This window comes from Anser cygnoides, chromosome 1, assembly GCF_040182565.1.
Source record: "Anser cygnoides isolate HZ-2024a breed goose chromosome 1, Taihu_goose_T2T_genome, whole genome shotgun sequence".
Taxonomy (NCBI): Eukaryota; Metazoa; Chordata; class Aves; order Anseriformes; family Anatidae; genus Anser; species Anser cygnoides.
In genome coordinates, this window is record NC_089873.1 from 66,111,641 (window position 1) to 66,133,730 (window position 22,090).

The 22,090-nt window shown below is 40.5% G+C and overlaps 1 protein-coding gene across 5 annotated transcripts in view; it reads left to right on the forward strand.

The window, feature by feature from the left end:
• ADIPOR2 (adiponectin receptor 2) overlaps positions 1-22,090 on the forward strand; it is a 45,649-nt gene that overhangs the window by 14,135 nt on the left and 9,424 nt on the right. For all 5 annotated transcript variants that reach the window (XM_066990280.1, XM_048072416.2, XM_048072453.2 and 2 more), the window contains exons 2-3: positions 8,079-8,314; positions 21,671-21,790. In XM_066990280.1, the coding sequence (XP_066846381.1) occupies positions 8,147-8,314; positions 21,671-21,790 (288 nt within the window). In that variant the 5' untranslated portion in view covers positions 8,079-8,146. The remainder of the gene's footprint in view (positions 1-8,078; positions 8,315-21,670; positions 21,791-22,090) is intronic.

Genomic DNA, 22,090 nt, shown 5'->3' on the forward strand with positions numbered 1-22,090 from the left:
TTTGATTCTTAGAGTTTTAGCAGTAATCTCATGGAGTATCATAAGTAAACTGTGGTCTTTTGCTCTCTCTCTCCTTAGTTATAGGACAGTAGAAAATAATAAATGATTAACTTAACCTTTCTGCTTTTGAATTATATCAGTGGTGTATTGGGATGTTAGTGTCCCTGGTCTTGTTCTGAAATTTGAGATGATGTCCTGCATTTCTTTCCTGGTAATAATTTTCATCTGAAAGAGTGCTACTAGATAATAGAGTGTACTGAAGGTTCACTTAAGCTTATTTCTTAACTCTCAGCTGTGATGATCTTCTCAGAAAACAGGCTGCGTTCTCTGTCTGTTGCATTAAGTACCTTAAGGTACATAATTAATGAGTAACTTCACCTGGTCTTGGCTAGAACTTTGCCCATTTGACTAAGTCTGCTTCTAATTGATGCAAATTAGGTGCAGTCTAGTTACAGTAGATCTATCTTTTTTTTTTCTTGGGTTCTTGGTTGTTAAGAAAGTGTCTGCAAAAAATGGTGTGCTGCGTTTTTGATCTTAGACTGGTTCGGTTCTGTGGGTAAGGAGGCTGGTTATTCCTGCGGTGTTCTCCTAACTTTTTTGCTGTGGAAAAGTAGCAGATTTTTAGCATTGTTTTACTTTTTGCAAAACTACATTATATTTTTAAAGGGTGATGAGTATGTGCTGTTTTCAGCTGAAGAAATGCCATTGTTGAACATAAGCAAATAAGTAAGGTTTTTCATATTTTTTTTAAATCCAGGAATGTGAACATGTTTTGTAGACCAAAGCAGTCAACTTCAAAAAAAAAAAAAACGCCGATGAGCAAGCTCACAACACCATGAGAAAGCCTATCGAGGTGGTCAGCAAAACTGGAGAGCAGCTGCTTCCAAGAACTGGGAAGAGTGGTGGTCAGCATTTTGCAAGCCAGCTTTTGAGGTCCTGACCAATATATTAAAATGGGTAGCCTTGGTCAAGTGTCTGGTTTGCTGTGCAGCTGGCCAACAGGTTATAGTAAAGATTGGGGTTTGTGTGTATATGACAATTAAATGGTTTGGTCAACAGGTAGCATTTTCCTAATCAGTTACAGACTGACAGCTGCCTATAAAACACAGATTTAACATCCTTGGTGCCTGGTCTTAAATGTGTCCTGCTTGGAGTGTGCAGCCTGAAACACGTGTATTCCTCTTGCTTTGTAAAAGCAAGGTGGTAGTGTTTAGTTTTGTACAGTTGCTCCAGGCGTTAGTGTGTTTGCTCGAGTTGTGAAGTATCTCGGTTCAGTTTCTGGAGATTGAAACCCACGTGTGCTGGGAGGAGAGCGTTGTACCTGGCAGGGTGGAGAAGTGTTTGCTCTCGGGATTGCTGCTGCTGATCTGGGCCATTTACGTTCTCATGCAACAACATCCCCTCTGTAGAGGGGAGAAATGAATGTCACTTAAGCTTACTACTAGTATAGCTGTGGATTCTAGTGCCTGCTCCAAAGACATTTTTTTTCATAGTCACCCAACAGCTTTTCTGTGAATTGGGTGTCCGTGATGCAGGAGTTCAAAGGCTGTAGTCTAGATCTTTGCTGAAGATGAAAAGTTGTGTCTAATTTCAGTCTTCCACCTGTAGACAGCCTGCGATCCCAAGTGTTACTAACGAAAACCAACTGCATCTTTTTACTGTGGGCAACTGTGAAGCAAGTTGGTGTGTGTTTGTAAGATGTCTTCAGAATAAAATCATAAAAGGGCACAAAGACTGAATGTTTTTTCCCGTGGAGAAACTAAACCATTTAACAGAAAATGAAACAAAAGCGATTTTTCCAGGCCTGGGCTGTGGCTTTTTGTGGAATGCAATGTGAAAAGAACTTGAACTTCTGTTCCTCATTTTATGGAGCTTTTGTGACAATTTTCTTGGCTTTGGTTTATTGAAGAGTCAAACAAATTTACAGCAGCCATCCTGTCTGTAACAACTGGACCCTGTGCGCTGGGGGTGGGCCAACCTCTGACATAACACTTTAACCCAGTTACAAAACCGGGGCCCAATTCGCAGTACAAATTGGGCAAACGTTGTAAGGTTGTAATAGGATCTGCTGAAATGGATGCGTTTAGTTAATGTAGGCAGGCTCTTGGCTTGTTCCCTTTCTTTGGATCCAAATGCATCAGAATGTGCTTGATTGTTTGCCTCTGCAGCCTGCTGTGAAATAGCTTAGGCCACAGTGTCCAGTGACAGTTTACAAGTCACAAAGACGGCTTTTTGGCCACTGACCCTCGGCAGGAGTCTAATCTTTGTGTTGTAGATGCCCCTTTATCTAGGGAAGTTGCATCTAAGAGAAGAGGAGTTGAATTGCCGCCTCATTGTTCGTCACTTTTGAAGATGACCCCCAAAGAACTTTTACAGCCTGATTCTTACATTTCTTTCAGGGTACATTAAGAAAACAAGGTTTCCTGTGATTTTTCTTCATTCCTCTCATTCATATGCGCCTTTGGTTGGTTTATTTTAAACCTTGTATTTCAGGAGAGTATTTGGAAGGCTGCAGATCTTTAGTCCTTAATTGAAAAAGACATGGCTCATCATCAAAAGGCTTTTTATTTTTTTAAAGGAAGGGATGAGAATAAAAAAAAATCCTTTATTTCAAGTAATACTCTTGGATCTTTCAATATTACTGCTCGTAAACTTTCTAGTCATGGTCTTCCAAGGGGCAATTCACAAATCTGCTTAAAATGTATGGAATTTGTATCTCTTCTGCTTTGCTCTATCCATGACAAAGAAAGCAGCCAACCAGTGGATACCCCGTACAGTTAGTAAGTGACCCAGCGTGGGTTTGCTAGGCCACACATATGGGTGAAGCTCAACAACAGCAATTCATCTGACACAGATCTTTTCTGACTTCCTCTCCCTCTCCCCCTTTCCTAGATTGTGTGCTTTCACCTCCACCAAAAGAAAAACCCATGCACAACCAATCGAAAAATCCTACAACCCTAAACAAAAAACATGCCAGCAGTTCACTGTTGATAAACCCAGCTGAGCGCTGGTGCTGGGAAGTGAGGGAACCTGCTGTATGACTTGGGTGATAGGGTGATGCCAGTGTCACCTGAGAGTAATTTAAGCCATTGTGTGATGCTGCTACTGAGTGCTGTTGGTGTTGCTGCATCCTTTGGGAGGGGCTACTCCTGTCAGAACCTCTCTAGCAGGTTATAGCTTTCTTGACATACTGCATTTATACTGTTTTATTTAGTGTACCATATTGCAGTTAAAATAGCCAGAATCAGCTATATTATAGGCAGAAATCCCCTCTGTTCCCCCTTGTAAGCTGTGTTCTTAGCACAGTCTGCCCATAGGTTGTACTGGAAGCACTTTGCCTTTTGTATCTGTGCTAACAGTTCTGGAAGTGGGCTTGGACCTATTTTTTTGTCAGGGCCTAGACTGAACAATTTAGGATTTGCAAGGTTAGTCAGCCCATAGATGGTTTGCTGTTCAATTAGCTGTGCCACGTTGCTGCTGTGGATGTAGCTAACCAAGTAGCGATGTTCTTGTAGCCGTGACGGTACAGGGACGCAGGCGAGGCCAAGTTTGTAGGTTGAAATAGCACCTTGTATGAGACTTTTCATGCGCTTAAGCCCTTCTTTAAAGATCAATTGATGTTGTGAGTAGTGGTGTAGCCTGAGATTTCATGGTGACCTTTCATTCTTTTAATAACTAAGCTCTGTTGGGGATAATGAACTAATATTATGAAGATTAGTCCTGTGTTGCTCATTAAACATTGCTCATGCTAGTCTAAGGGTTGGCTGGAAGAGGATGAGCAAGGAAAGAACATAGAGTGGATGTCACCGCCTTCCCAAACAGGAAGGCTTCTATCAGGCTCTTGATCAATGAGAGAGGAATGGAGAGGGATGACATTTTCCTTGTTTCAAATACTAGCTATAGACAGAATGAAATGGCTTGTAAGGGATTTCTGTGCTGTTTATAGGAGGAACATGCTGGGAGGAGCTGCATGTTGGAGAGGCTGTTTTGCCTTGGTAGTGGGAGGTAATGTGACCATCTGGGGACTGTTTAAGAGATCTGTAACTCCTTGTGATAACATTTAGCTACAAAACTGCCCTTAGAGTGTTTGCTTGCTACCATGTGGTGGTGTTCAGCTTAGGTAAAAAGCCAATCCTTGTGCCAGGCAAAGTTTGGGAGCTTAAAAGGGCTGTATGACTTATCTTGGGGAAGGTTAGTAAGCTGTCACAGGCTTTTCTCTTGGGAATATCCAGGAAGGGCTTACAAAGAACAGCATCATCATCCTGTGGCACTCAGGCTTGTGTAACTACTCTTTCCTCGTCATCTTGAGGAGTAAGGCAGCGTCCTCAATATGCTCTGTAGCTCTGGATGTTGACGACTCTGCCATTGCACAACTGCGGTGAGCTGCTGCAATAGATTTGCCTTCTGAATTTGTTTCCAGAATGATGACAAGTTTCTGTCTCCAGCCTGAAACTGGTGCTGACTGTTGTCGCTGTAGGGTTGACCTCTTTTGAGCTGGGGAGGAGTGAGCAGCTGGGAGTGATAACCACTTGGGCTATTATGGCTTGGTGGTGGCAGCAGCAGCGTACTGAGGCAACGGACTAGTGGAGTGCTGCGTTTTGCTTTAGAGCTTAGGGTAGTATTAAAGTCGTAAGTCCTTTCTAAAAGCTGACTTTGCCTTTAGAAGTCTTGTATATTTTAAAGGAAGTAATATATATACACACCAAACTCTGTAGATGCTTTTCTCAGCTGATCTGAAATGCAGCAGGAACTCACTAATTGATCTAGATGCTGATATTATGCTTATTATATATGCAGTCATTAAGTAGTTTTAATTGTACCTGGCAACTTCCTTTTTAAATAGGAGCTAATTTTAATGAATATTTTTAAGTTGTTGCATGCTGCAAAAAAGTTGAAGGCCTTATATGTGAGACTTAAGATCTCAAACACAAAACAACCTCTTCCAGCACCTTGAGTATTCTATAGTTTTGTCTTTTTTTTTGATTTTCTTTTTATGAACTGCCCAGTCTGAGAGGCAGAATGGAATAACATGCTGCCTTCATTCATTCACAGTGTTCTACCTGTCATTTTCTGGCTGGGTGCTGCTGACCCCACTCAGACTTCATGCTTAGACTTGCTATTTTTCTTAGGGAAAAAGTCATCCCAGGCATTCAAACCTTTCACTGAGCCATGGAGTCATAGAAATGCCAACAGAGATTAAAGACTGTTTATGCCTTTCTTGTTTATAATCTCAGCTTGCCTTCCTTCACCTGTAAACCAATAGTTTTTGGCTGTTAGCACTCTTGCGTTTGCAATTCCATGTTGCACTCAGGTACTTGTTTTTGTTTTTTGTAGTACAAGTTCTGAAGGGACTAAAAACTAGCAGTGATGGGTTTGGACTATTGTTTGACTAGCTTGCCCTGCATACCCAGTAAGGCCAAGCATATTCAGCACTGAAATGACACTGCATCAAGGGCAATGTTGAAGCAGCTTAGTTGGACTGAGCAAGTCCACTGTAATGCTGAGACACGATGACTTCTATTCACATGAAGCTCTACAGTTCATCCCTCCTGCTGAATGCAAATCTCCCCGGCAGGAGGTGAAACGCATCTTTTATTTTTAACCCTAGTGATCACTTGGCAGCGAGTGCTGGTTAAGTAAGTCTTCAAGGCCTGAGTTAGGCTGTCTCTTGGCATCCTTACATCTTCTTGTATTAGAAGAACCTTTCGTAAGTACGTTGGCCAAGCGTGGCTAAGCCTGCTGTGTTGATTGGTGTGCCTTTGAGCGTTGCTCCCGCAATGTCATAGAGGTGTAGGCGAAGTAAGGACATGCTCTTAGGCAATATAGCAGGTAATGCAGCACGCTGGTGGTTCTATTGCTTAAAGCTGGTAGAAGGAAAAACTAGTATAACTTGCTGGTTAAATGGCTAATGCAAATTGAATAGTTTGAAACCAGCTGTGGCCTACCTGTTTGAAGTGCTGTGTGGAACTCAGGCAGGGGTGCGTGTGTGCCCGTTTGTTTGCAGATGGCCATTTGCTTTTGTAGACTTTTTTGCTTTAGCTACGGCTTCAGTGGTACAGAGTACTGTACTGAAATTAATCTCTTAAGTTACCTTTTAAATTTAGCTACCCAGTAAATTTCACTTTTAAAATGTAGCTCTTATTGCATACTCTTCTCTCTTTCTACCCTAGATCAGTTTGGCAAACTGCAGTGTGACGATGTCCCCGTGTTTCTCGCATAAAAATAGAATTGTGAATTGGCTGCTTGAAGCATCACAAAAGATTTCAGTTGTTCTGTAGCTGGCTAAATATTTGTTCTTGTTCTTAAAATCCACGTGCTCAAATTCTTCATAGGGCTTCCTGTATAACGTTGTTAAAGCCTTGGCTTAATTCTCATGGGGTGAGAAGTCCCGTGGCTCTCGAGTTTACCAAGCAAACAGATGTGACCGTTTTAGGTGTTAGCTCTCCGATGGAGGTTACGGACCCTGTAGCGGAGCTAGCAGAAAGGTGGGCACGCCATCTGCTCTGCTGGCACCCTGTGAGCTCCCCTTCCTGGGTGACGAAGGCAGCATGCCGTGCTGCCCTCCGACAGCTGAGCTGTGCCGCGGCTCTGCAGGCTGTTACCTGCTCATTAGCAGCTCTCTCCCCTGGGGACTGCCAGGCAGCTGCAGGGATGTAAGGTTACAAAGTGCTACAGCAGAATTAACTATAGCATGTTTGACAGAGCTGAGAATTATCTTGCCGTGGTCGTATGTAAATGAGATTGATCCCTTAGAGGAAGGGGGTACTTGGTTTATTGGCTTTTTGGAGGTGACATTTTACTACAAGACAGCCAGTATCAACCCCCCAGCTTATCTTTTTAATTTGTTCTCCATTCTGACAAAGTTCAGCATCTTTTATTGAATGCCAAAATTCCAGTCTAATTATGCACTCTGGCAAGGTAGAGCTTGTTAGATGGGTTATCTTAATGTTACATTAGTCACGTCTAAGTACTTAAATGCTACAATAATAGAATGATACCAAGTGAGTATTAGTACAAAACGAATAGTTTCTGATTCAAAGTGACTCTGCAGTCTCAGCGGAGCACTAACTCATCCTTCTGGTTTCTGGCATTCTGATTGCAAAGTGCCCTGGCTGCTGTGCCTCCCAAGACAGCCAGCATCACTTTTGGCTGGCTGCTGAAGTGACTGCCATGCAGTGATGTACCAGATAAATAGGTAACCAATAATGCTCTTAGACAAGGGCTCAGATTAACAGGCTGGTATCAGGTAGTTTTCTGCAATTTTAATTAAATCCTTGGCACCTTGAGTTAAACTTAACCCATATTCTTGTTGCGGTTTATAAATAAATTTATAAAATATAGTTTTTTTTCTGAGTAGATAGTATGACTTGTGGTTTTCTGGGGGAATTTATCGGTTTCCAATAGGTGGGATGGGATGGGATGAATGGTGTCTAAAGCTTTCTGGCGTAATTCCTTGTACAGGTAAAGGTACAGACCCACTCCTAGCAGTAACTGTGAACGTGTTAGTTTAAGCAATGGGAACAACATATTCACTGTGTGTACTACTGCCCTCCTTTCAGTCTGGCTATAGCTAGTTGTTCCTTGAGCTCTGCTTGCTTGCTACCAACCACGCAGCTATACCAGTACTTAATGTCCTGATTTTAGTGAAACCTAGCCCAGATGATTTGAAATGAGTCTCATAGCCACAAAAAGCTGATGGCTCTAGAATGCCTGTGACAAGTAATTTATTTATAAATAGTATCAACAGTCCAGTGTTTGCAAGTTAGTAAAAATAAAAATAATTTGTAAAAACACTATTGTGCTTTTGTGAATTTACTGTGAATCTCTGGAGCTCACTCTGTCATCTTTCAAAGGTGTGCTTAATTTGTGTTAGGATACTGAAGTGTTAGTGGTCACAAGATGAGAATTCACTTTACAGCAGCATAAAAGTCTAGATAGATGGTTTTGTGGGGATTTGGGCACATGTAAAGGCAATCATCGTAGCTGTCTGTCAGCTTTTCGGCATGGTCTTCTTCCAGCCAGTTTTTATGATCTCCATTGTAACTTCAGTTTAGTTATACGAACTGTTTGTCTTTCAGCGTCAGCACATCATCAGCCGAACCGAATCAAGAGGAGGCAGAATATTTGAGACGGCTCCCAGCATCTCATGAATGAACTAACGGAACTCGATAATGCTGGTTCTCCAGAGCCGGTTCTACGGCTCAGAAAGGGACACATGTCTGACTCAACAACAACCCAGGCAGCCTTTGAAGATGACAGCTCTGAGCAGAGGCTTCTTTTAGTGGAGCCACCTTTGTCTTCTGACCAGGAAAATGTAAGTTATGTGACTGTCTGTTAGGTTTGCTGAGATAAATGAGTTTTGATACAAGTGCTTCATTGCTTTAAGTTGCAGGGCTCTGAACAGAGAGTTTACAACCACTTTATGCCTGTTAATTGTAGTAAAACTAGAAGGATGCCAGAAATACTCAGCTGAACGCATGAGAATTTAGGTGACAAGCCTGGGCATAAGTGTAAGTTTAGCAGCTTTGTGTTGCGTATTCTTGCCTCAAAGAACGGAGGTCATACTAGTTTGCTCTCTGCTGAGATGCTGCTTATATCAACAGATTTTTGTTCTGCAATTGCCAGTTAATTGCAAGTGAAAGGCGAAGATAATATTGACTCTAGCTGAATATAATCTGAACCTTGACTAATTGCTATCCTCTTGGGGATTAGGGTAGAAAAATCTGCTTGCAAGCAATCTTGTTGGAGGAATGACTGTACTGGATTAGACCAAAACTCCAAAGTGCTTACTATCCTGTCTCTGACAATAGCCATTAACAGACTTCTAAGGAGAGTACAAGGATAGAGAAGCATGCAGTGTTACTCCCCAAGGACGCTCTCCCAGCTTTTAGCAATAGGATGTTTGCAGATTTTCTGAGCCAGTGGCAATGTTTTTGAATTTTCGGTGCGTGAGCCTTTGGAAAACTTAGTAGCCACAGCATCCTGTGGAAAGGCATTCCACAGCTTAATTAAATGTTGTAGGAAGGTAATATCCGAGTGTTGGACAGAAGTACCTTCTGGTTAGAGAGTTTCAGAACCGTAATTAGTGCTTCTCCCAGGATATATACAGATGAATATCGGGTCAGTTAAGTAGAAGAGGCATTCATCTTGGACTTACTATTACACTTATCGTGGCTTAATGAGCTGACAGTATTGGTTTAGTTACAGCAACTGTGTGCTGTTTAGCCAGCAGCAAAAATATGCTGATGCTACGTAACAGTCTTCAAGGCAGAATAGTTGGGCTGTTGCTGTAACTGCATTTGCCACAGATTCTGTTTGTGTGCATGGACCGCAATCATGGTTTAGTTGACATGGTAAGTCTGTGTTAGGCTGTCTCAACGTTAGTAGTCTGAGAGCCCGTACTGAATTGAGCTTAAGGTGTCTGTGTAATGAAAGCCAGGTATTCATGGCCAAGAAGCTGAGTCAATGGTTGTACAGTGCAATAACTTCTACAGACCATTCTCAGTATCATGATAAAAGGAAATAAACAGTCTTTGTATTATGTGGAAATGTATAATATGCAAAGTGTTAGTCAATAGTTGAATTTGCTAAGGTTAGAAAGGAAAAGTTGAGCTGTGCTAGCAGGTATCTTGAACAGATGTACATTTCTCTTACAAAGTGTTTGGTATCATCCTTCGTGAAGTCTGTTTTCATTCTTATCTCTGACTTTCCTGATTGAATAATATGAGTTACCTGGAGATGGAATAGACAAATGTGAAAGTGCAGTCTGCAATTCATTCAGTACATTTGCTTAGCTAAATAGAAAGTATTTCAATGAGTAAGTATTCATTTTTTTTAGAATTTGAAGTAAAATGGTTGAAGTACTTTCATTCTCTCCTCTACTTTTTCAGGCATTCTTAGTATGATTTTGTCCTTATGACAAAAGTATATGCTGCTTTTGTTTTAGTTCACTAGGAATATTTAGCTTTTTTGTTTGCTGTCTTTCCTCTTTCCCAGTCTCTTAAAATGCTGCCACAGAAATCTGTTTTTGCCTCTTGGACCTGGCTATTCTGTCTTGAACTGCAACACTTTCTCTGCCCTGTATGGCCTAAATTTTATTTTTATATATATAAATATACCTTTTTTCAGCTTGAAGCTGTATTCCTGTTCTTTGTGACTTCTTGCTTTTAGAACTGTGGTGTCTTATAGACTTTTTTTTCCCTTTTAAAAAACTGTATACTTGACGCTTCAGATGGAGCATCCCAAAACTCTCTGCTGTCAAATGTACCAATGTTAGCTTGCCAAATGGCCCTTATTATGTGACAAACTGCAGTGTTCTAAATAATCTGGAAAATGCATTGTGCTATGTATCTTCCTCTGTCTTCAAAAGCTGTTGTTCAACACAGCTGTTACTCAGAAGCACTGATGTACAAGCTAGGATTTACTTTTTCCACTCTACTGTACCTTCTGGCTATGTGAAACTCTTTTAGAGAGGACTTCAAAAAGATGAGCCTCTTTAAAACCAGAGGAAAATCTAGTTTAGAGAACAGAACTGTAAGGTTACTGCTCTGCTGTAGATGGAATAGTAACCCATAAGGGTTACAGGCACATAAGCTAAATACAGCCTTATAAAGGGACTCAAGTGGTGCCCAATATGTTAGTATTTTAATTGCCAAATACTTTCTGCTTCGATGTGGTTGCAGCAGTCTAGGAATTCCTATGCTGTTGAAGGAGAGTGGATGAGAGCTATATAGCATATTCATCAGAACATCCATTGTATTTTACTAGGCTTTTAAATGTATCTACTTATGACAAGCTAATGATATTGGCTTTCTTTAATACTGCCTTGCAGGTGTATATTAACCGTTGTATTTCCTTAAAATTTACTGGGCATAAAGCTTGAGGCACTAATGTAAAATACTTATAATTTTAATCACAGGACAAAAATACATTGTTTCCTTTTTCTGTTGCTTGAATGCTAACTGTTGATCCTGTTAGCCTATTTATTTCACTGCAGCTCTGTTATTTATGTTAAATCCGCCACAAACTCTCCTACAGGATTCCATTTCTTCTGCCTACTTGCATATTCACTTTGTACTCCACTCGTAGGAGGAAACTATCTGAGCTCATAAGAGGTGGTAATTGCTTTTAATGAATTATTTTAGTAGTCTTTCCTTAGAAAAGGAGGTTTATGGATGCATGTCATGTATTTTGTGCAGAATTACTTTCCTACCTCCTCCACGGCTTGCAGTGTCTGTCTCTTTATAATTTTGATGGTCCAAAATATTGGTCCTCTTTAGAAAGAAGCATCTTTATGGGAAAAAAATAGGTGGTCTTGCGAATTCTGACATAGTCCTAAAAGCTTTTCTTGAGGCCTTGGTACCGGCAGATGTACCTGGGTGGCTGCGTGGCTGTGAACTGAAATAGTACTAAAGATCCTGCTTCCTGTAAATCATGGCATTCACTGAGAACATGTAGCAAAGATTTATCACTGTACTGAGCATGCCTACCCAAAATAATAGTAAAACAGCTGCATCCTTTTACCAGTGCTGTAAATCTGCCAGTTTTATAGTGATGCTTACAAGAAGATATGGATCATATAAAATTAATATTCTTTACACAAGAACCTCTTAGTCTCCTTCATCCATAGTTCTGTTCTCTCCTAGAGTGCTTACATGTTCATAGATTATCTATTCTTTGAAACAGATACTTGAAAGGGCGGTAAACTTCTCACTAACTTGTTTAAACGTGCAATTAGTATAGTGCAGATGAGTGGTGTATGCTCTGTACCTTTGAAAAATAGTGACTGTACCTGAATGTTAAGGATTTGGTGGTGAGAAGAGGATCAGGCAAGCTGCAATAAGCCTTCTCTTCCTTTCAGCAATGCAAAATTTTTGCATGTGCTCTGTGTGTGTGCAACAAAAGCATTTTTCAGCAGGTGCTTCCCTCTTGTCGCATGCTGGATTGCCTAGCCTTCCTGACAGCATCTTTTCTCCTTTCCTAGTGTGTGTCTCAACTGCCTGTGTAATTCCAGCAGTGATAGTTCCTAAAGAAATCCCTCTTACTGTGGCTTTGTTACGCTGATGTAATCAAATATGGGTGACTTTTTATAACCTGATGAATGGGCTCTTTATGCAGCCCTAGAAACCTGTGCTTGACTTTCTCCTTTTCTACTATAATCTGTCAGTGACAGGAGGTGAACAGAAGAACCCTTTTCTCTGCCTTTATTCCATCCGTCAGGCTTTCATGTTCCTGAACGTTGCTCCCTTTCAGGCAGTTGGGCTGTGTTGTGCGGTTGTGCTGTGCAGCGCAGAAATGTACTCTTGAAGTTAGGACGCAATGCCCTGAAGTGTTTGATAACAAACAGTAAGGGTTTGGGAGGAGGTATGCATAGCTCTCAAATCATCTAAATGGGCAGAAGAAACTTGGGCAAATAATCGTCTGTATTGCTTCTCAGGGAGCATGGGTTTTGGCTTCAAGTGGAACTTACTTGACCCCTGACAAATTCACGGTACCAGCATGTGGCTACAGGAGCCTTTCCAGGGTGTAAAGACTGAAGTGAAGGAGGAAGACAGAAGGATATACCAGGTTTTCCGGGTATAAAAGAAAAGGTTTAGAATAATTGGAAGGTGAGCAAATAACTTGGGGTTTTAACTTGAATTGCAGAACTTAGAGCTTTTTCTGTTAAAGAAGTGTATTATCTACAAAAATAGACTACAAAAATAGTTTCGGTTAGTGACAAAACCATGCATGCATATTCATGGAATTGTTAACTTGTCTTTATGATGGATGCTAGTTGAGTGAAAATGATTCAGATAGTCTTGCAGGCCGAAGCTAGTCTTAAGAGTAGTCTTTCTGGAACTACATTCATAAATTCTGACTGCCTTAACTTTTTTTTTCCTTTATAGACTTGCTTGCAACTTCGCTCAATTTGAAACCACTTTATTTTCCCTCTAGCATTTACTGTTGTTACTTGGAGTTACGATTAAAAACTTGGCTGCTGCTTCTGCCTTTGCTTTCTTCCTGCATTGTGCTACAGGTTTTGTTGTTAGAGATCATATTCTGAGTGTGTATGGGAGAGGCCTGGCATAATAGAATTTGAGGTCCTACCAAAATGTTTCTTTCAAAACAGATCATACTCAAAATTTCTCATTCTGCAGATTTCTTTGACTTCTCGTGTATGTCCATTTTTGCAGCTCTTGGGTAGGAATGCTGCTGTTTGAAAGCACGTGAATTGGCATTTTATTTCAGGTCAAAAGATCTTAACGTCTGAATTCTCCTTCAGTTGCTGTTCTAAGCACTGGAAGTAATGCATATTTTGCTCAGACTGCTAGTCACTGAAGCAAGTACTTGAATCTAGTATCTGTCCCTACAAATATGCCCTTTTTTGTACAGCAAAACACTTCTGGATATACAGAGCGGAGTATCTCCGAGTATCCCTGTTTGAACAGTATGAAGACATGCGATGCATCTATGGAGATGGTTTCCAGGCACCACAGGCTTGAATTGGTTGGATGCTGATGTATCCTTCACTGAGAGTTACTAATGGGCCTGGTTTATTAACAGGCTTTTAGAGCTTGAGTGTCGGCAGGGGGAAGAAAAAAAATAGAAATGTTGACTTAGTCAACCATGAGTAGACAGGTTTCTGCCCAGAAGGCTGGTAACACGGGAAAGAGCCTTGACCGTGTGCCTGCCCTATCTTCCAGAAAACTCTCGTGAGTTGTCGAGAAGGTTGCAGTAGATTATGCTAGCTGGGTTCAACTGTCTCCTTCTAGTCTGGGGAGCCTTAGCTCTTTGAGAGGGGGAGTACTGGTGCTCTGCTGAGTTTGCTGCCTGTCAGCTGGGATTGGAACCATTGCTTGCTGTGTTGTGTGTTGAAACTAGGAGAGGGAGGGAGGGAGTGGTTTTATTTATAATTCACTGGTACAGCTGCTTTCCTGGACAAAGGTTAGATTCCACAGTTTTTCCCTTTGTTCTCAGGGAGATTGTATCTGCCTGACTTGGGCAGTAATGGGGGAAGTGGCAGCCCTTCAGAGTGATAGAAGAGAAAATAGTATTGTACTGGTGGCTTAAAACCTGCATCTTAAAACCTGACAACTGTTTTAAATTGCTTGACTTTACTTTTCTGTTAAGTTCAGCAATACACTTTCAGTCGTTTTTTTCCTGTGTTTTTTTTCCTGGTAAGCCCAGCACGTTTGTTTTCTTTTTTCCTGCTGTCAGGATTAACATGATAAAGGAGCAGAAAATGGCACACAAGAATCCTCTGCAGTAGATACAATTTTTGCAGGCTTTTTTGTGAAGCGTACTGATGAGGAGGTGTGGGCACTGAGGTCTTTGGTCCATGTCAAGTACTGAGCGTTGATATAAAATCAGTAGTTGCTAGAGCTTATACATTCAACAAATCCTATTCATCTGAAGATATTTAATGAGGGAGCTAGTTCGAATAAGGGTGTGCTTGCTGAAGCCACTGTGACTTTGTCCTGTTTGCTAAACAAGTGTTAAATGTTGGTGCTTGTTTTTAATAGGTGCCAGCAAGCAGTCACCCATGACCAATTGTATAAAACTGTTTCCAAATGCCATATTAAATGGAGTGTAGCTTTTATAGGAAGGTGACCCACAAAGGAAAAATACCAAACTACAGGAACCTCCAATTTAATATTTTGACCAGTAGTCTGCAAGGGTCTTTGGCACAGAGCTAATGAATGACTTTTTTTTGGTTCTGTGACAGCAAAAACAGCTTAGAGGGTGATGGTGGTTAGCCTTTTTGGAAACTTTGTTGTGTGGATGTTTACAACCCTGCCAGATAAAGAGAGATGCAAACTCTAAATGACAAAGCAGTTTTAAAGTAACCTGGTAGGTACAAAAGCTAAGGGAAGTCAGGGAAAAGTGCTGTGCTTTTCCAGTTAATTACTTATAATCCAAAGAACATAAGCTGACAAAACTCTGAAAAATGTGCAGCAGCTTTTTTAGGAGAAATTGCGTGGCACTGCCTATCACTGCTTTCCCCTTTCAAAAGGCCAGTTGGTAAAAGGTCAGCTGACGGGACAGGCACACAGGAGTTGCTGAAGAAAGCAGTCTGGGTAACTGAAAAAAATGTTACAGGGCTGTGATCAGAAAAAAAATAGCTTTTTTTATTATAGCCTTCAACATATCTTGGCCATTATGCTCAATGCTCTCGAGTTACTGAATCTGGCATGTTGCCCCAAGAAACATTAAATGACTTGAATGTCATGTTAAACACTATTAATCATTCATCCGATGAGATCAAGATAAACAAGAGCGAGATCTCCAAGTTCATGTCTAGACTTTGTGACTTCAGTTTAATATAGGAGATAACAGTGGTATTGTAAATGAGGCAATGTATGTTTTCTGACTTTATTTTAAGAAGAGAATTGTATAGAAGTACTGAGTTGTATAATGTCCCATGACTGAGTGTTACTCAAGATGTTTGCTTTTTTTTAATTGTCTTGCTCATGATACAATGGTGTGTTCATACTGAGGCAGGGTTCTGGCTGGACACAGATCAAGAAGAGTGTAGGGGAGCATCTATCAGCTGTTGAACGAAGCAACAAGAACTTTAAAACAGATTCAGACAGCATTGTGCCTTGGAAATTCCTGTGATAGTAGTTTTAGGGCACCAGTGACATCTCGATAATGAACTGACATCACAAACAATTGAGCTTTGAGACATGGGTTTTCGTTAGCTCCAGACCTTAATACCTGCACATTAAGGTATGTGTGCAGCCCTCAAGTAGCTGAGGGGTGACTTTGTCTGAAGAGGAACCTGTCACAGCAGAGTCCAGCCCTTTCCAGGGTCTTGGTGACTTATATTGCAATTATTAGTATTGCTGCTTAATAAACAAACAAACAAAAAAACAATTAAAGCCATCAAATTTCTCAAAGTGCAGTCACAAAAACTGCTGGAAGTTTTGAGAATATAACAGCCTGTGGAAGTGGGTATTAGTTTAACTTTCTGTAATCCATGCTTACCTAGGTTCTTATGCTTCTTTCTAAACTGGTTAACAGCACAGGAGGGAATGGAAATCATCTGGCATTCAACTAATATGTATTGAACTGAAATATGGCCATGAATATATTCAACAGAAGGTATTCTGTAGTGGATCTTGGCAAAATGTTGTTGCTGCACTAGCTTGAACTCCTTAAATCTCTTGGTTATCTGGATCAACTTAATTATCTAATGAGAAGCTCACCTAGAAAAAATGTGAGCAATTTCTGCCAGATTAATATTGGATCAGCAAATCAACCCAAGGGTCAGAGGAGTGCCAGAAGCAGTGTAATGGGAGATGGAGGTGAGGGGGATCATCACTTTTGGTAGAAAAAGCTTTTTTTTGTTGCTTTAAGTCTGACTTGTTTCAGTTTGCACACTCTAATGAACAGATTGAGGTTTTTCTAGCAAAATTAAGTCTAAAGTGGTGAACAAGAGCTTTCTTGTCACCTGTGCAAGGTAGTAGACGTGTAAATTCTCAAACTTTCAGTAAATCTTTAAACAGACGTTAAGAAACTACAGACCTCAGTAAGCTATACTTTTACCACTTGAAGTCTGGAGAACACAACTTTCTCAAAAGTAGGTAAAGGGTTTCTGAAATCTTCTACCATTGCAGCTTGACTTCTGACAGGCTTTCCTGTAGTGAGTGTATTAATAAACAAAGTATCTGGTAACAGTTATGAAGGGGATAGTACAGAAAATGTTAATCTGTGTGAGAAGGATAAGCTGTTGTAGTAGACAAGAAGTATATTGACTTTACCAGAGCAGGTTTTACTATGTTTCTCTGTCTGTAACAAGATCTTTGGCTATGTGAACTGCCTTTTGGAAGGTGTTCAGGCAACAGATTCTTGTCCTTAATGTAAACTTCTTTTAAAAAACAAACAAGCAACTTTGTGCTAGGGCTACAGAAGAATAAGATTTTGATGTTAAAATAAACTTACTTCAGGATAGGCACTGTGCATTTGAGCTCTTAGTGAGGTTTCTTGCTCTTGTTTGCTCCACTGCTCAAAGTCTTGTTTTTAGCACTAAGCCTTTTCCATCCCTAGCAAAGTACTTTGAAATTCTTGTTTAGAAGATGATCTGTCTCTGGAAGTGTGCTGCCTCGGCTTCTGGACAAAGCAGTATAATCAAATCTAATTTCCACCTCTTTCTTTTGCCTTCTTGTCCATCACTGCTATCACAAAAAGAATCTGGAAAGCTTCCCAAAATAAAGTGCATATGGATAAATCAGTAAAACCTTTTTCTTCCAACCATTGTCACTCATCCTTCAATTTTAGTTTATTTTCTGGTTCAATTTATTCAGCTCAGGATGCATTTAGATTTCCGTTACATAATTTATGTATCATTAGGTATCTGTACTATGTAGGTAGGTTTAACACTATGAATTTGCAAAGGTGGTCATTTTAAAATTGGAAGGATTGCTTAGTATTTTCATAGAAGTAAGTGTCTGGGCCCTCTCAAGTGTAAGTATACAGAAGCCATGATTTCAGATTTGTGTGAAAGACTGATTCTAGGCATTGCTGTGCATGTGTGGCAGAAGAATGACAGCTGATAATTACTCATTCCAAGAGATTGAGGGGTTTTGTTTCAAAATCAAATATTTCCAAATGCTCTAAAGACTTCACAGAATTACTTACTTAAAGACTTGCTTCTTTTAAGAGCATTCTCAACTTTTGACTAAGTTAGACAATGCAGAAAAGCATCTGAAATGTCACCCAACTAGAAATCCTCCTAAGCAACAACCTGGAAGGTACAAAGGCAAAAATGATTCTACCCGTACTTGCTTCAGGTTATACCATACTGCATTAAGAAAGCTTTTGTTCTGGGTTCTTGTATAATGTAAGGTGTCAGGCAGGTGGGATTATTTACCTATTGTTTTTTCCAGTTTTAAAATAGTGATTCGGTGGGCAGAATTTAGAAGTAGTTGAAAACGGGTCCTAAAGCATATGCTTGCTTATGTTATGTTCTAGAAGTATTTTTGAATTTCTGATATGGTCTAAAGTTATTTCTGCATTTCTGATACGGTCAGCCAAAGGAGAGAAAACATGGAAATCATAAGATACAAAGGAGCTCATCCTGTTGGAAACCTTGCAACGATAAGCCCTCTGAACAGAGAAATTGTATCGTTTTCTTCAGTTGCTGTCTGAAGAATGAAAGGTCAATAGACTCCTTCAGACTTCCAGATGAAAACTGGCGTTGGTGTTGCACTCCAACTATACATTTCCAGCTTCCAAAAAGTGCAGTTTGCTGTTCTTCCTAATGGCACATGGGGGGGAACGAGTTGAGAGAGGACAGATGTTCCAGAACAGACCTCATTTTTCTTCCTTACCAAGAAAAGGACTAAGAAGCTGAGCTTTAGCTTTTTCCTTGAATGCTAATTTTGCAGCTTAATGGCAGGAAGGAGATAGTAAAATCAATTCCATTTTCTGGCAGTAATCTGGACTGTATATATATGATACGAATTCTTTTATCACTAAAAAGCTCACTAATGATTTGTTTGTAGGCATGTTGCCAAAATGCAAAGATTTTGGACTAGTTCATAAATAGCTGTGCTCTTCGAGCTTTACAGTCTGTTCAAATTAAACCTTCCCATCATTCTAGAAATGTGAGTATATGGAGAGGGGGAAATGAACATTTTTTTGGCTTTGAGTCACTGGACAGACTGCAATGAATACAGGCTTTGATTCAGTAAGGGAATGGACCTTTTTTCCTTTAGTCCACCCGGTTTTGTAAGTTGAGGATTATTAACTCGATCACTCCATTCCAGCTGGTCATTGTGTGGTGCTGGGGGAGAGACTTTTAGGGCAGCTGAAGCCATACCAGTGCTTCTTGTATCAAGTGCCTCGGGCCGTGGATACTAGCCTTGCTTTTCTATAAGGGATTTTCTTGGAACCTGAAGATTTCTTTGATTTGTAAGATTTCACAGGTTATCATAATGAACATCTAATCCAGACCTTGAGTAAATTATTTACGATGTTGAAACTGAGAACCCTAACAGAAGAGCTCCATCAGCTGAGAAAGCCAGTAGGACTGGCAGTGTGGGAAATACGTCTTTGAGTCAGAATGAAACCAAATTTGTTTTTTAATAATATGCTATCTAGCCCAACAGGATTTGTGCCTGTTTTAGAAGGGTATTAAATGTAATTGCATCCATATTGCCTGATGGCTTTCTTACTAGAATTAATGGCATAATCTAGGCAGTGGGAGTATATCTACTGCTGCTTTATACTGCTCTAGGATTTGCCTAAAGCTGATCAATATTTATATCAATCATTTGGTATAAGATAAGAATCATATGATATAAAATTGTCCAGACTTGCTCAGAGGTGGTATTGGCTGGAATGATAAATGAAGGTAAGTAAACAGTAAAAGTGACATGGCTTTATGTGCAAAGATTCATTTAGTCAATGGAGCTGTTCCAATGTGGACAAACGGGAAGTCATACACAGCATACAAAGGATGTATACTACGTATTATATAGTAGAGATCTGTGTTCTGGATAAACAAAACTGTGTTAAGAATGATGTGTTCAGGGGACCTCTTTGAAAGATGAAGCTTCAGTGGCTGCTGCGTTGCTCGTGTCCCAATACCCCATGCTGGTGGGGATATGAGCAAGTAATAGCATGTTATTCCTCCCTCTGGGGGTGGGGGAGAGATAAAATCGAAGACTCTCGATAGCTTTCTGTAGGTTTAAAGAAGTCCTATTTATTAAAAAAATAAAATTTTAAGAGGCTTACTCAGTTTGCTCGTTGATGGAAATAGTTAAGAATGCCTTACTCTAAGAAGTGTAATGTGTGACAAATGCACACCAAGATCTCTTCACTCAAAACTCAGGATGCTGACTTTAGTGTTACTGGTAATAATTCACTGGTTGTGTGAGGTTATATACTAGATTCCCAGTCACTTTAGACTGCATTATTGATAACGAAATGTTTATCTTGATATGGGAATAGGAGGGAAAATAAGTGTTTAGTTTGTGGTATAGGGGAGGCCAGTCTCCATAGGGGCTGTGGGGCCTTTTTGGCTTGATCATAAGATGTGGTGGCTTTCTACGTCAAGCCTGAAGTGTACAAAAGGCTCATTCTCTCTTTTCTGGCTTTTCTTGTTTACCTTGGAAGCTGGAGCGTTGAATGGAATCTTTGATGGGCTGTGAGCATTGATGAGCAAACAAGAGTGTAGGACTATCCCATCCCCACCCAAAAAAAAGAAAACTATAGTGCATCAGATGTTGTGACAAGTCAACATAGGGTAGAAAATTACTATACTGAATAACTCTTTCCTATATAGTTATTAATAGCATGTATCAACTGACTATCTAGGCTTGGTGGTTTTGTTTGTTTTCACAAATCTCGTGGTATGCCTTCGGGATATTCCATGAGCCATCGATGTGCCCTTGTGGGCAGGAAGGCTGATGGTATTCTGGGGTGCATTAGGAAGAGTGTTGCCAGCAGGTTGAGAGGGGTTATCCTCCCCCTCCACTCAGCCCTGGTGAGGCCACCTCTGGAGTCATGCATCCAGCTCTGGGCTCCCTGGTACAAGAGAGACCTGGAGCTCCTGGAGAGAGTCTGGTGGAGGACTATGAAGAGGATTAGCAGGCTGGAGCATCTCTCTTAGGAGGAAAGGCTGAGAGAGCTGGGCCTGTTTAGCTTGGAGAAAAAGAAGGCTGAGAGGGGATGTTACCAATGTACGCAAATATTTGAAGGGAGGGTGTCAAGAGGATGGGGCTGGACTCTTTTCAGTGGAGCCGAGCAACAGGACAAGAGGCAGTGGGCACAAACTGAAAACAAACTGAAACCCAGGAAGGTCCTTCTGATTATGAGGAAAAACTTCTTTACTGTGAGGGTGACACAGCACTGGCACAGGTTGCCCAGAGAGGTTGTGAAGCCTCCTTTTCTGGAGATACTCAAAACCCACCTAGAGATGATCCTGTGCAACGTGCACTAGGTGACCCTGCTTGAGCAGGGGGGTTGGATCAGATGATCTCCAGAGGTCCCTTCAACCTCAACCGTTCTGTGATACGGATGTTGTGTATTCCTCTTTAATTTTGCTTAAAACTTGGTCTGTTATTGCATTTATTTGATAACTTGCCTTTGCATAACTGGCAGAAGTAGCTTAGTAGTTTCTAGAATACCTTGAATTTCAGACAAACGACTAAATGTCCATTGCTGGATTATGAGCTGAACAGAAGTTTCAGTTAAACAGAATAGATCTTCAGATTCAAACTGAAAACTGAAGTAAAAACATTTATAGCAAGGTAAATGGATTCCTTTCCTTGCCTTGCTTTTATTATCTTAAAATGCCAGATATGTTATAGTGGTATTAAGGCAGATGTAGCAGCATTGAAACATAAAATAGGTAGTAATCCTTCCCTAGGGGTGGGTAGATGGCAAGCCTCAGGCTCCATATCTGGGCTTTAATGAAGCATAACTTAGAGGAACATATACTTTCACCAGGTTTGGAAGAAAGCAGTATAAAATGGATCAGGCATGTGAGTTGTTCTCAGATATATGAAAATGCAATCTTGTTTTTTTGGCTGGTTATTTTGAATTCCTTCCTCAGTGGAGGACAAGGAAACAAAACTTCTTTATTTGCCAACACCTTTAGTAATCATAGTTTTGTATGGAAAACAACACCTTTCTCTGTTCGTTTTCCCAAAAACGTTTTTTTCTTTTTTTTTCTCCCCAGAGTTCTGAAGATAGTAACCACAATGATGAGTCACCTCAAGAAGAAGAAGGATTTATGGGTATGTCACCTCTTCTACAAGCCCATCATGCTATGGAGAGAATGGAAGAATTCGTGTGTAAGGTAAGGGCATGTGGAAACTGCCAAGGTAACTTCCTTGTTCAGGAACTTCCAGTGGACAACAGACTATGCGTGCAGCAACAGTACTGCTAATGTGAGAGAGCAGGTACACACCATCCCTGAATGGGCATCTCTCGTTATAACTAGTAGCATTGCAACTTTGCGTGATCTCAGTCTATCATAAATGAATAAATTGTAAAGCATGGAGCAATAGGGATTATAAAAGAGAGACTAAAGCTGATCATGCAACTGAGGAGCCTCTCTTGAGAAACACCTGTGAGTGCAAAGCAAAATAAAAGCCTT